The sequence below is a fragment of the Vicugna pacos genome, chromosome 16, assembly GCF_048564905.1.
Source record: "Vicugna pacos chromosome 16, VicPac4, whole genome shotgun sequence".
NCBI lineage: Eukaryota > Metazoa > Chordata > Mammalia > Artiodactyla > Camelidae > Vicugna > Vicugna pacos.
In genome coordinates, this window is record NC_133002.1 from 16,686,160 (window position 1) to 16,700,498 (window position 14,339).

Genomic DNA, 14,339 nt, shown 5'->3' on the forward strand with positions numbered 1-14,339 from the left:
CTTTTACATCTAACACATCTAGCCTGGTTATTCCCAAAGCCCTCTGCTTCCGTGCTTCGTCTGCACGCGTGCGTTACACGCTTCTCCCTGTGAGAAGCCCCAGGACCCGGACCAAAAGGGCGGCTGAGCTCCTGTCAGCAAAGGCACCGGGGCGATGGGAGAATCGCCTGAACTGAAACGACTGAAATTTCCACATTTGCAGCTGAAACAGCCCAGTCTTCACCAGTTCCCCCAACAGCATCCAGTTGGCGATTCCTGCAGGGGAAGTGATCCGCCAAACAGATACAGCCACCTGCAGCACCTCGGGGGCACCGGGGGTGGGCCACGGGGCCGAGCTCACGCTGGATGCCCGGGTCCTCCAGACCCCTGGAACCCGGGGCCTCTCTGAAGAAGTGACACCGTGGTTGAGACCTAAAGCTCAAGACAGGACCTTGGGGATGGGGAGGAAGGGGGCGGAGACAGCCCCACAGAGACACCCACAGCCAGAACTGGGCCTGGGGGGTGGGAGGAGGGTGGAGGGGCCGAGGCTGGCGGTGGAAGCAGACGGGGTGGAGAAGCGACCACCTGGGGTCCTGCTGGCTGTGGCCAACGCTCTCAGCTACCCAGATGTCATTCCCCCTTCTTCTCTTACCAAGAATCCCCACTCTGTTCAGGAATCAGGCTGTGATCCTGCGATTTCAGGGAAGAGGACCTGAGGAGGGTCTGTGACCTGAGGGAGGGTCTGACCAGATGTAAAGGGAGGGCTACTGAGGGCTCCCGGGGAAAATGCTCTACCCCCAGGATGGAGGTGTCAGGGACCTGCCAAGCCCCTGCCTGTGAGGACCGTGGGGACCTGATGCTGAAGACGCCATGCTGGCCTGCACCCCGGTGGGAAGAGGGTCATGGAGCTGCTAGCCGGGAGCTGTGATGTTATGCCGGCCCGGATCACGGCCACTGACCACCACCTCCAGGCTCCTGGTTACAGGGGCCGAGGGAACACCTGCCAGCTGGGGCACTGATGCCCGGGGTTTCTGCCTCTCACAGTCCAAAGCATCACTGGGGTTCCTCATGGGCCACCGGTTTCTTAAGCCCCGTTCCAAGATCTCTCCAGGCCTTGGAGGCTCCTATTCTCAGTCACAGCTACACGACCACCTCCTTGCCACACCTTCCTCTCAAATTCTGCTTTTGCCGTTTGCGGCCAGTCTTTACGCTAATCAGTTCGGTCTGGTGACCAACGCAGGTCACACAATGAGCATGTCACCTCTCGTTTTCCCCGACCACTCACAGCATGTGTTTCTTTATAATCCCCTTACTCCGTCAGAAGAGACGCCTGAGTTTTTGTAGAAAGAACTGAATTTCTAAGGACTTCACCTAGAACCTTCCAACCTTGGTGGGGGGGAGTAAAAAAAATTAGTGTTTTCTTTTACAACTTCGAGGTTCCAAGCCTTATAAAAATTCTCTAACTTGTAATCAAGATCCCAAATGACTAGAAACTTGGAAGTCAAAAAAGAAAAAGTAAACCTGGGTTGCACGATAGTCCGGAAAAACAATGATCGTGTCCGAGTCTCTGCTGCGGGCGGGCCAGGCCGGCACGTGCGCTCACAGGAGGCCGAGACTCCAGGATCCTGGGGAAATCAGAGCCTCAGAGTTGTGCAGAGCTAAGTCATGTAATCACACGTTAAGCTGCCAGGGAAGTTATAAGGTAGGTGTCAGAGAGGCTGAACTCAGAGGATGGAGATATCCGCAAACAGCCGGAGACAGATGAGAGGATGAGGGGCCTCCGAGACCTTCACCCCGCCAATAAGCACGCCCCGCCAACTCCCCACTCGCCGGATGAGGAACCACTGCCCCGCACCGGGGGGTGGGGGGGGAGAAAAAGACATTTTAAGGCTTTTCAGAGGCTCTTCTAATAGTATCTGAGTCACTTGAGTAACTTACCCGAGCTGGAAACTTCTGTAGATTTACTAATCTGTCAAATCACAGGGCGCTTTGGCACTGCCTTTGCTCTTGGTCAACAGGTTATTTTGTTCTTTTCTGCTAATACTCCCATTCTGCTAGGGGATCAGGTGCACAGACGCAGAGCTCAAGGGCAAGAGCTGCTCAGCGCCAAGCAAAATGCCCGGTGGCCAAGCGGACAGCCGCCCTGCTCGAGCTGAAGGGTGCTGCATCTCAAAGCTCCATGCAAAGTGTCCGTCGACGCCCCTGGGAACTGGAGAATTACAACAGAGCCAGGAAGACAAAGCTGCCTTAACACGGGACCACCTCAGAGAGTCTGTTATCCTCATTCACGGCATAGGTGACTAGATACAGAAAACATGGTACATGTGTGCAATGGAACACTGCTCAGCCATAAAAAAGAATGAAATAATGCCATTTGCAGCAATATGGATGGACCTGGAGATCATCACACTAAGTCAGGCACAGAAAGACAAATACCATACAATATCACTTGTATGAGGAATCTAAAAAAGGCACAAACGAACTTCTTTACAAAACAGAAACAGACTCACAGATGTAGAAAACTCATGGTTACCGAAGGGGAAGGGGGTGGGGAGGAATAAGTTAGGTGTCTGGGATCAGCAGATACACACACTACTACGTATATAACGGACAGATAAGAAGGTCCTACTGTGCAGCACAGGGAACTATATTCAATAGCTTATAATAACGTGCAATGAAAAACAATGTATGTGTGTATAACCGAGTCTCTATCCTGTAATCAGAAACTAACACAACACTGTAAACCAGCTAAACTTCAATTCAGAAGACAAGAAAAGGGGCTAATTCACGTTGCTCACATATTAAAGGAGAAAAGCCAGCATGATTACAGGAAACCTGTGAGAGCTTCCGAGCTGCCCAAGCCCTACCGCAGAGACCTTATAGGTGTCTGAGGTCCCTAGCAGATGGAGGAGAGGAGGTATAGCTCAGTGATAGAGTGTATGCTCAGCATGCACGACGTCCTGGGTTCAATCCCCAGTACCTCCATCAAAAAATAAATCATAAAAATAATAAAATTAAGGGAAGAGATCTGTAAGACTTTAGCAGATGGAGGAAACAATCGATATCCATCCTTTAAAAAAAAATAAGCAAAGACAAAACACTTTTAGCCAAATACTTGAATTACCCACTAAAACGTATACAGCAAGTGCCTTCCAGACATCCTTCGTGATGAAAAGCTGAAAGCACACCCTTTGAGTCAGGCACAAGGCCGGGATTCCTTCACCGCCACGCTTCTGTTGTTCACCGGGGAGGGGCCCGAGGCCCCCAAGTTAACCGCCAGCCGAGTCGGGAGGACCCAGCCTTTCCATCTTCCAGCCCCGCACTTTATATCCTCACTACAGTTCTGGGCAAAAAGTGCTCCGGCGGCCTTTGGGCAGGAGTCCCTGCGTCTCACTATCTGCGTTCACGGCTGCTGGTGGCTGAGCCGATAGTCTGCTGTGCGGCTGCAGTAAGCTAGTAGTCGCCCAGGAGGTCTCGTTTTACTTCTTTTCCGTAACAGAAAAGGGCGTGAAGGTGAGTACAAGTCACAACTTCACTGCAGTTACAGATTCACGTCCCTGTGCACAGAAGACAGCACATCACAGACCGGGGTCCTGATTCGTACAAAAGAAACTGTGGCACTGTGTCTCCCAGCTCTCAGCTCTCTCACATCAGAATGCCAGCTAGGGCCTTTTCCTCCTCCTGCCAAGTACTTGCTAATTCTACTCGGCAAGCAGTGCATAAAGACACGGAACAGATGAATACACACTACACATGTCTACACTATAGCCCACAGCTTGATTTAAAACACGTATGCTGCACCTTGTACGCTACAGAGGATGCAAATGCTTTTTCTTTTTCTCCAAATTAGACTCTGTTTATCCCAGAAAAGTCTAGATTTTATAATCTTCATTTAGCTAAAGCTATAATAAAGGATAAATTCATACCTTTAAATACTTTCACTATCAACCAAAAAAGGATAAACTTAAATGAAAAAGAATTGTACACAAGAAACTAGGAAGAAACCAGAGAAAAATACAAAAAGCAGGATGAAAGAATTAATAAAGATAAAAGTAGAAACAAATTAATCAAATAGATTAACAGGGAGGGGGAGGGTGTAGCTCAAGTCCTAGAGCACACGCTTAGCATGCACAAGGTCCTGGGTTCGACCCCCAGTACCTCTATTAAAAAAAAATAGTAATAAGTAAATAAAAATAAACCTAATTACCTTCCCCACCAAAGAAAACTAAAAAACAAAACAAAACAAAACAAATCAAACAAAAAAACACAGTGTCTAAAAAAAAGATTAACAGCAGAAATGACAAACTAATCCAACTGGGGCTTTGTGTCCATGGAATGTGGAGTGACCGACTCTGTTCTGGATTCGAAGATTACACGTCGTAATTACGCTGATACCAGTCTGTATGCGTGCCAACCAGTGCATAAACTAGGAAAACGTCTGAAGAGACCAACAGGAAAACGCTGGGAGGGTTTTTCCCAAGGAGTGAGATTTAACGTGGTATTTATTTTCTTCTTTTTACTTCACTGTTTTTTCTAAATCTTCTCTGATGAATACATAACCTTGTATCAGAAAAAAGCTGTGGTTTTAAGACACCAAATTATTTCTCACTGACACATGTACGTAATGTATCGCCAACAGAAATATCAACAAGACAGATGAGGGACTGAGGGGGTACCTTAAGAAGGTTGCCTGAAAGATTAAACATTTTACAACTAACGGCAGGGGATGTATCCCACAGACATGCAATCTTAATGTAGAGCCACCAATGAACAACCTACAGCTCATGTGGGCACCTGGCTAGTGTTGCTGATGGAACTGCTTCCACACTGTGCATAAAATGCTGTGAGCTCAGAATACAGACAACGATAAAAACTCAACACTGCCCGCCACTCAAAGCAGGCGGCCCAGAGCCACAACCAGGTTGTAACTGACTCTTCTTAAGGTGGATGAAACAGTGAAGAGAAATCCCCCGGGGGTTCCTGGCATAATTTGTTTTTTAAAACAGTGATAACGCCTGAAATAAGGTGGGAAGATGTCTTTAACCTCACTCACCAAGGGACCCCTGAGTCACAGACCCAGAGCCTAGAGGAGACGGGAGGTTGGAAGCCACCTGTCCTCACCTCCCCAGCACTGCTGTGCGACTATCACACAGTTACCTGCCATCTTCACCAAGGAACAAAGCTCCAGGCTGATGAAAGGATTAGTTTCTAAATGCAAGTAGCAGTCATGTATTTGACCTGGGGTTGGAGAAGAGCTTTCCAAGAGAAAAACAGGATGGAAAAAGAAGAAAAAGACCAGGTTTGAAAGAGCCAGCAACCTGACACCAGGTGTTGGCAAGGGGTCGGGGGCGTGTGAACTGATCTGCTGGAGGGAGCACGCCGCGGTGACACTCGTGGACGCCAACCTGGCCAAGTGTATTCAGAACCATCTTTAAAATGGCCATGCTCTGACACCTAGTAAGTCAACTTCCTAAAGAAATCGTCAGAGAGGGATTATTTTAAAAAGGATTCACACTAGGTAAAGAATATAAACGTTCAACAACAGGTGACTAGTGAAGTTCTGTTCACACAACAGAGCACCATCTGGCCTTCAAAATCACGTATGGAAGAACAGTTCATGATCAGGCTGTGCTCTGAAAACATCAAACTTTTGAAAAGTTAATAACATGTACGACTCAAAAAATTGTTTTTAGTGGGGAGGGTATAGCTCAGTGGTAAAGCACAGGCTTAGCACGTACGGGGTCCTGGGTTCAATCCCCAGTATCAGCATTAAAAACTAAATAAATTAATAAACTTAATTACCTCTCCCCAGCCCCCCAAAAAGTTATTTTTAACTCATGGGATAGACACACACACATATTTGGAAGGAAACACTGAAACAGTGGTTATATTATTACTTGGTTGGGAAACCTGAGATAATTTTAATTTCCTGTTCCTAGGAGCGCAAAGTATACTAACCAATAGACCTGGATGACTCTCATTCTTTGAAATTCTGCTTATTGCCACCTCTTCCAAGAAGTCCTCCTACACTGCACTGCCCTCCTTTATCCATGTTATTCTGGGTGTCCCCCTCCCCGGGCACTGGACTCTGGGCTGTCTTCCATGACGTCCTTTATCCCTACCTGGGACTCATGATACCCCCACTGCATGCTCTACAGCTTCTAGTCAGAAATAGGGCTACTTTGATTCTGCATCCCCAATCCATCTGGACTCTGACAGATCTTGGGGCCAGAATGCTGGGTTATGAATGGAATTGAGCAAATGATTCCCTGTGCTCTGTGACTACAGGTCCAGGGGGGCCATGCTGACAAGGATGAGCAAAGAGCAAGCCCCTTACCTTGGCCAGCAGGCTTGAAACATGCTTGACCTCACCGCGAGCCTTCAGCAGCTCCTGTTTGAGCTCCAAGCAGGACTGCTCCAGCTGCTCCTTCTCCGCCCGAGCTACTCTCAGCATCTCCTGAACCTCGCAGCCCTCGGCTGTCTGCCCCGGGGGACCGGCCTCCACCACGCTCTGCTTCTCCTTCTCCAGGTGCGCCTTCAAGGACCCGTTCTCCACCTTGAGCCCTTCCAGGGCGGCGCGGCACTCCTCCAGGGTCGTGGCCATGGCGCCGCCGTCCCGACGCTGCAGCTCCAGGAAGGCGCTCAGGCGGCCGTTCTCCTCCTTCAGTCGCTTCACCATCTCCAGGGCCGCCCGGTGCTCCTCCTCCGCCTTGCGCAGGCTGCACGTCAGCTGCTGCTGGATGCTGAGCAGCTTCTCGCGCTCGAAGCGGCCCTGCTCCAGGATCTCCGTGCACTTCTGCTCCAGCTCCAGGATCTTCCCCTCCTGCGCGCCGGGCTCCTCGCCCCTCGCCCGCTCCTGCAGGAGGGCGATCAGCTTCTCGTTCTCCTGGCTGAGCTGCTCTGTCCGCTCTCGGTGCTGCTGGAAGGACGTCTCCAGCAGCGCCTTCTCGTCCACCAGCTTCTCGTTCTCGGCCGTCAGCTCCTGCAACATCTGCTGCTGGTCCGACAGCTCCTGCAGCGTGGCCTGCAGCTCCTCCGCGGTGCTGTGCTGGTTCTCTTCCATCCTGTGGATCTTCTCCGTCAGGGACGCCAGGGACAGCTCGCTCGCGGTGTTCGGGGACCCGCCAGCCGCGGAGCACGCGGGGCTCTTGAACAGGCTCCCGGCGGGGGACAGGGGCCCGCTGGGGGCGTCGGCGGGGATGTGCTCGAAGTCCGAGGCATCCGGGGACAAGGAGGCCTTGGTAACATCGCTGCTGGAGGAGCCCGAGGTCCGCAGCGCGCCTCCCTGCGTGTTCCTTTGCTCCGCGTCACTGTCACCGGCTGACTCGATGCCCGCTGGGCTCCCGCAGCTCGACTCCTGGGTGATGGACGTCGGGCAGCTGCTGTCCCCGGCGTGACTCGCGCCCCCCTCCGAGTGCGGGGAGTGCTCCAAGTACGCCAGCTTCTCCTTCAAGGCCCGGTTCTCCTCCTGCAGCTCGGCCAGCGCCTCCTCGGAGCTCCTGTTCTTCTCCTCGAGCGCCCGGACCAGGGCTTCCGCGCCAGGCGCCGCCCCCGCCGGCGCGCCCGGCCCCGGGACCGCGGCGCCCGCCGCGCCCGCGCTCTGCGCCCGCCGCTCCCCCCAGCTCTTCAGCTCGCTCCGAAGCCTGTTGATCTCGCTGTCCTTCTCCTTGGCCTCTGCCAGGAGCTCGCGCACCTGCGACTCGAGCACGGCCTTCTCCGCGCCCTCCTGCTCCTGCCGGGGCCGCGCGGGGGCGGCCCGCGCGTGCTTGGTTGGGGTGGGCGCGCTGGAGGACGTCGGGCTGGACGCCGACTTCCTCGGGTTGGCGGCGCCGCGCGGCGCCGTCCTCTCTCTCGGCACACTGACGGAAAGTTCTCGAGGGGTGGGGATGCCTGTCCGCTTGCTTGCTGCCGCAGCCCCTAGAGACACAGAAGCAGAAGTGAATGAAACGCAGCGAGCACTTTAATGAATGAAACCCAGTGACAGCAGCTCACAGGCACAGGGGCCAGAGCGGCTGCTGCCCCTCCCAGCTCTCCCCCCACACCCAGGTAACCATCCCGCTCCGACGGGGTTCCCAGACCCGCCCCAGCCCTGTACGGGGGAAGCTGACTCCACGCCGAGCTGCTCAGCACAACCCCACCCCAGCCGCGGCCGCTGGTCCACGGCGTGGCGCGCCCTCCGTGAAGCTCAGCGAAACACAAGGAGCAGCCTCCTGGGCGAGCTTCCGAAACATACTCGACGCGGGAGAGGGTCGGGTAGGTCTGGGGACGGCTGGCAATCACCACGGCAAGAGGGAGGTGAGGACACAGGGGAGGGGGAAGGTCACCGAGGTCTCGGCGCGCCGTGGGCCCCAGCCGGCCTTCCCAGGCCTCCCTTCCTCAGCCACCGTGAGCCGGGCTTTCTGTAACCCGCGATGCAGCACCTCTGAACTGAGTCCCGGCAACGGAACAACAGCCTTTCAACAAAACACAGGATCACTGTGACTCCCTAAACAAACGCTCCAAAAAAAGGACCAGCAGTCTATCTTGACTGAGTGCAGATTCGATGAAGAAATCAGAAGACCCCAATAATACTCTGGGGAGATGGATCTGATCCAGTGACCTAGGGGTTTGTTTTTTCCTTTTCAATTGAAATACAGTCAGTTACAGTATGTCAATCTCTGGCGTGCAGCACAAAGTCCCAGTCATGCATACACATACATATATTCATTTTCATGTTCTTTTCCAGGAAAGGTTATTACAAGATATTGAATACAGTTCCCTGTGCTACACAGAAGAAATTTGTTTTTTTAATCTATTTTCATATATAGTGATTAACCTTTGTAAGTCTCAAACTCCCAAATTTACGGTTTTTAACATCAGTGGGAATGCTGCGATCATGTATATTCATAGAGGAACAAGAACGCATGGCACAAGGGCCCAGGATTCACATCAGCTGAACGGTTTTAAATGTTAAACGGAGTCGTATCACATGGAAAAAAGATACAGAACTTAGAACGGGAAATGTAAGGTAAGGAATTACTTCTTCTTTTCATCTACACTAATTATTTTTAATATTCATTTATGCTATTTTTTTAGTTTTCATTTATATTATTTACTATGGATAATGTCAAAAAAATTCTAGGGGTGAAAACCCAGACAGCCATCTCCCAAATGCTCTAGAAGTGAAACCCACCTCAGAGGATAAAGTATATGATGAACAACCTGGACCTCTTTTACTAACTCGAAGGCCACGTGATGAATGAAGGCCGACGGCAGTAACCTGCCTGACGGCGCACCATGGGTTGGAGGCCTCTAAGGAAGGGGCAGGGGGCAGGGACGTGCCCACAGACTGGCGGAGGCCCCAGTGCGAGGAGGCAGAAGCAGAAACCACTGTGGAGAAGGGGCTCCAAACCACTGCCAAGACAGCTCCTGGGACATGAGCAACTGCATCTCCAAGCATCCCGGAACCCGAGGGGATGATGGGAAGGTGGGTCGTGTCCCCTGCTAAGTGTCCGGCAGCCAAGTGCTTCTGAAACTTTGACACAATCAAGGCTAAGCTGTCACATTCACATAGAAGAACGCGATGGTCTTTAAGTGGACTTTCTTGAGTTAAGCTGCCGGAAAGCTGGGAGTCCCGTGACACTGATGTAACGCGGGCAAGTGTCTCGGTGGCCCGCCCACATCAGTCTGAACGCTCAAAGAAGAAAAGATGTGTTTCGTGATTCTTGTCAAATGAAGATGAAAATCACTCAGCAGTAAAATGTTTTCGTAACACTAGCCCCGAGAGCAGAGGAATCTTGGCAAGGACCAGAATGCAAACTGGAAGGAGACTGCGGTCTCACCACACCTGTGGTGGGGAGAGGCCAGGCCGAGAGTCCACGACTGTCACAGAGGCATCAGCGTTCCGAATGATGCCACTAAAATGAAGGCTCCTTTTCGGTTTCGTGTTGGTTTTGAAGACGGGAAGGCTCACAGTGGACGGGAGACCAGCGCTGCCCTCTGTCCCAGCGTCAGCGAAACCCCCTCCTTTCCTGGACACACCTGTCTGTCCTCCACTCGGGTGTGACCGAGCCTTACCTAAACCACCAGGAATCCGTTCCCATCAAACCACAGCACACTGACGCAGTACATCCAGGGGTGTATTACGAAGCACCCCGTCCGGCTGGGCTGTCGCTACCTCTCTCCTTTTCTCTCCAAGGGCCCTAGCCACCTTCTCATCACCTGAAGTTCAGTGTAACTGTCTTCTCTCTTCTAAAAAGTCCTTGCCACTTTCGGACACATCGTTTCAGAAACTGTAATTAGCAGAGGTTACGCTGAGAAAGTTGCTAAAATTCATCATCAGACCAAGCCAAGGTAGGGGCTCCCTCCATCTTTGCCCAGACACGCCCGGCACGGGAACTGGTGGGGGCGTCGTACAGCTGACAACATAGCCAGCTGGAGGGGTGCCACCTCGCAGTCTCCAGTTCTGAGTTCAGGAAGCATCACTGCAGAGCACCACGTCTTGAGCGTGCTCCCTAACCTGGCGCAGCCTGGCAAGGGCGACAGGGGTGGCGGGAAGTCTGGGGGAGGGGACAAGGATTGGCTCAGCCGACACCTTGACTTTTTCTGTCTCCTTCCCGTCCTGACAGATGGTCACTTATTCCCACCATTCCCAAGAGCAAGAAATTAAAGCAAGCTCCACCTAATACTGGCACTTCTTAAAAGCATGTTGGGATCTGCTACATTTTGCAATGTCAAGTGAAGAATGACATTAGACTGTGGCTGACCACAGGTGCATCAAACTACGTGCTCGCAGAGACACGCGCGAGGCAGGAAGAGAGGATACTGACACCAGATGAGCGTGGAGCTGCCCAGACGGTAATCCTCCTGTTTCTTTTTAAAAGTTTACATTTATGCAATAAAGAAAAAAAAAACCAGGAGGGGAATATCCTAACAATATACAAGAAGAGAAGTGGGTGGGAAAAAATTAATCTTTTCAGAGAACAGAAAGCATGTCTGAAATAACAATAGTGCGATCATTTAAATCATCAATTAGGTGCCTCTTTGAGGCAGTAATTCTCATGAGCTGAAAATAAAATACTTTCAGTCCCTTTCTGATCTCATCTCGTGCAGAGAATGTGCTACGGAGCTGTTCTGCCTGACGTGCAGGGGTGACGGGAATGCGGCGTCCTGAGGTAAAGGATTCATCTTTCATTTACTCTCCAAGGACTCAGAGACGCATGCAGCGCTTCACACAACTGCTGCCCTGTGTCCTAAACACAAGGAGACTTGCCTGTTCTGTTTCTAGAAATCTAGACTCGGTTGTTCTTTCCTACCAGGCTTCACGTACTTTTTCTCAGAAAGTTCCAATAATTTCGTTGTCGTCAAATGAGGCCTCTCGTGCGTTTCATCCCTCTTGAGTGGCACTTTCCACGCCTGACACGGGCACCCTCTGTTTCTCAGGTTCCCCCATTCAAGGAGCCTTGGGAACGTCTATGAAACTTTCTTCCCCTTTCTTGTTGTAAACAACCAGTCGGTCATCAAACCTATTAACGGTTTCTGGAAGTGTTTCCATATCTTTCCTTTCCTTTCAGTTTGAACCTGGTCTAAGTCCTCAGGACGTTCTGTCTAAATTTCTGAAACGTTGTCACGACTCTTCCTTGATTTCAGCTTCCTCCACCTTTGCCACGTTCAGGATCAACACCCCTTAAATAACTCACTTTTCTGCTCCAGAATCTGTACGTATTTCTTCTCGTCCTGTTGCGTCAGTGGCAAACTTCTTCCCTTGGCTTCAAGGTCACGAAGGTACTCACCTTCGGGGTGTTCTTGGTCTCCACCCCCACTGAACTCCAGTCAGTATCCCTCCCCAGTGCCCGCAATACACCTGCGAAGTGTTGAAACATCATCCTGTTTCCAATGAACCCTTCTGACTGTGCTTAATCCTCTTCCGTTTAAGACAGCACCTGAATCCACGTCTCCCTGCAGCGCCTCTGACTCACCTCTTCCCCACAACCAGCTGTGCGCACTGCTGTCTTCGTTTCCTCCCCACCCCCTCGTCTGCCCACACCCACGGCTCAGCCAAAGCACCGCTGAGCCAGCGATGACCTCCACGTGCCCAAGGCAGCGCACGTCCCCATTCCTCGCGGCACAGCTGGAACCATACCCTCCTTCCTCAAACGTGCCTCTGATGTCGCACTGACCTAGCTTCCTTCTCCCTCAGCAGACACCCTGTCTGGTTCCTCCCCTCTCCACTCTCTGCATGTTAGCATTCTTCAGATCTACATCTGGGGCCTTTTTTCTTCTCTTATTAGAAGTATTTTCTGATGAGTCTACTCAATCCCACGATCTTAAATCCCTCCTCTACACAGTTGGCTCCCAAATTTACTCTCCGACATGGACCTCTCCTCTGAGCAACGTCTGAGTATCACACTACTCACCTGATAAGCTTCAGTGAATTATCACAAAAATACCTCCAACCACATAAAAAGGAGAAAGGAATGCTGGGAAAGTGTGAGCAGAACGTGCAAAGGCCCTGGGCTGCTGGGAGCAGACTAGAGAAGAAGGCGGCTAACTTACATTTAAAGTACTAAGAAGGCTAATTTAAGTTAAAGCACTTGAGGAAGGTATCACTGATTGAGGTTCAAGGTGACACACATCCATGAAAACAAGACCAGGATGCTATGAAAAAAGAATAAAGATAATGCAAGAAAAAGCTCTCAAAAACACATTCGTCAAATTAAAAGATTCAGTGGAAAGAATGGAGTGCAAAATTAAGGACCTCTCTCAATATGCAGAACAAGATGGAAACAAGGTGAAAACAGAAAAGATAAACACAGACAGCCAATCCAGGAGCTCGAACAACCAACTGACAGAAGTCCCAGAGCTGCAGACCAGCGGAAACAGAGCAGAGGGAACGATCACCTGATGCAAGACAACTCCACAAAGTTGAAGAACATGAGTCTCCAGAATTCATGTCAAACAAAACAAACAGAACAAGAGCCACATGGAGGTGGAGACATCGTCTCTGAAGTTTCAGAATGCCAAGAACGAAAGGGGTGTGACCTGAGGAGGAGACTGGCACCATCATGTACCAGCGATACCGAACTCTAAAAGACAACAAAGCAAACGCCTTCAGAGTTCTGTGGGAAAATGATCTTCAACCGAGAACTCTACACCCGATCTAACTATAAATCAATCACAGAGGTAGAAAACACATTTCCAAACATGCAAAGACTTGCAAAATTAAACTGCCCACACCCTTTCTGAGGGAGTTATTTGAGGATGTGCGCCAGCAAAACAAGGAAGGAAACCAAAGAGAAGAGGATGAGGGATCCAGGATGCACGGCCCTGTCAGAGGAAAGCAGTCGAGGCAAGTCACAAGAAGGTATCGATGGAGCAGGTCTGGAGAACAAGTCCACGCTGGGCTGGGAGGACAAAGTGCCTCAGGAGGGAAGTTTCTTTAACAGAACACCTCATTGGATGAAAAATATGAAAAAAAAAATGAGGATGTAATAAAAACAGTGAAAAAAACCCATAAAACCATAAAAACAAAAAAAGCTGCCTGAGAAAGGTAACCAGATCATAGCACATGACTTGACTCTGCATAGATGTAGTCACAACCAAAACACAAAGCAGGCGAGACTATTTTACAGAACACTGGAATATTGTCATCCTTGCTAGCAAAAAAAAAAAAAAAAAAAAGTTAAAGTACAGATGAAAGAAACTGGGTCGTGGAAAACAAGAAGCAGAGAGCTGGCAGTGACAAGAGTATACAGCCTCATCCTACAAATGCGGAGTCAAAGGTACTACACACAGTTGATGAAATTAGAAATGAAGATGAAATACATTATTAACATAGGTAACCAAGAAAGGAACTAAAACGAGTGATATTATGACACTGGGAGGAGGTGAAAGGTTATGAGTTAAATCCTCATCTGTCATAGCAGGAGTCAAAAAATGTCTAAATTTGAAAAATAAACAGCGCTGTCAGGAGAATGAGAAGACAAGCCACAGACTGGGAGAAAATATTTGCAAAAGACTCATCTGATCAAGGACTGTTATCCAAAATGGGCAAAGAACTGAATAATAAGAAAATAAACCACCTGATTAAAACTGGGCAAACTATCTGGACACTTTACCAAGGAAGATAAAACAGGTGGCAAACAAGCACATGAAGAGATGCTCAACATCATGTGTCACTAGGGATGAAAAACTAAAGCGAGACAGCACTGCCCACCTATTAGAATTGCTAAAACCCCAAATGCTGGCAACAGCAAATGCTAGTGAGGATGTGGAGCAACAGGAACTCATCCTTTGCTGGTGGGAATGCAAAACGGTGCAGCCACTTGGGAAGACAGTTTGGTGGTTTCCTACAAAACTGAACACACTCTTGCCAAGCAACT

General features: G+C 50.2%; 1 protein-coding gene across 9 annotated transcripts in view; it reads right to left on the bottom strand.

Moving 5' to 3' along the window:
* Positions 1-14,339, bottom strand: part of SPECC1 (sperm antigen with calponin homology and coiled-coil domains 1) — a 190,029-nt gene that overhangs the window by 66,447 nt on the left and 109,243 nt on the right. For all 9 annotated transcript variants that reach the window (XM_072938472.1, XM_072938474.1, XM_072938473.1 and 6 more), the window contains one exon: positions 6,317-7,896. In XM_072938472.1, the coding sequence (XP_072794573.1) occupies positions 6,317-7,896 (1,580 nt within the window). The remainder of the gene's footprint in view (positions 1-6,316; positions 7,897-14,339) is intronic.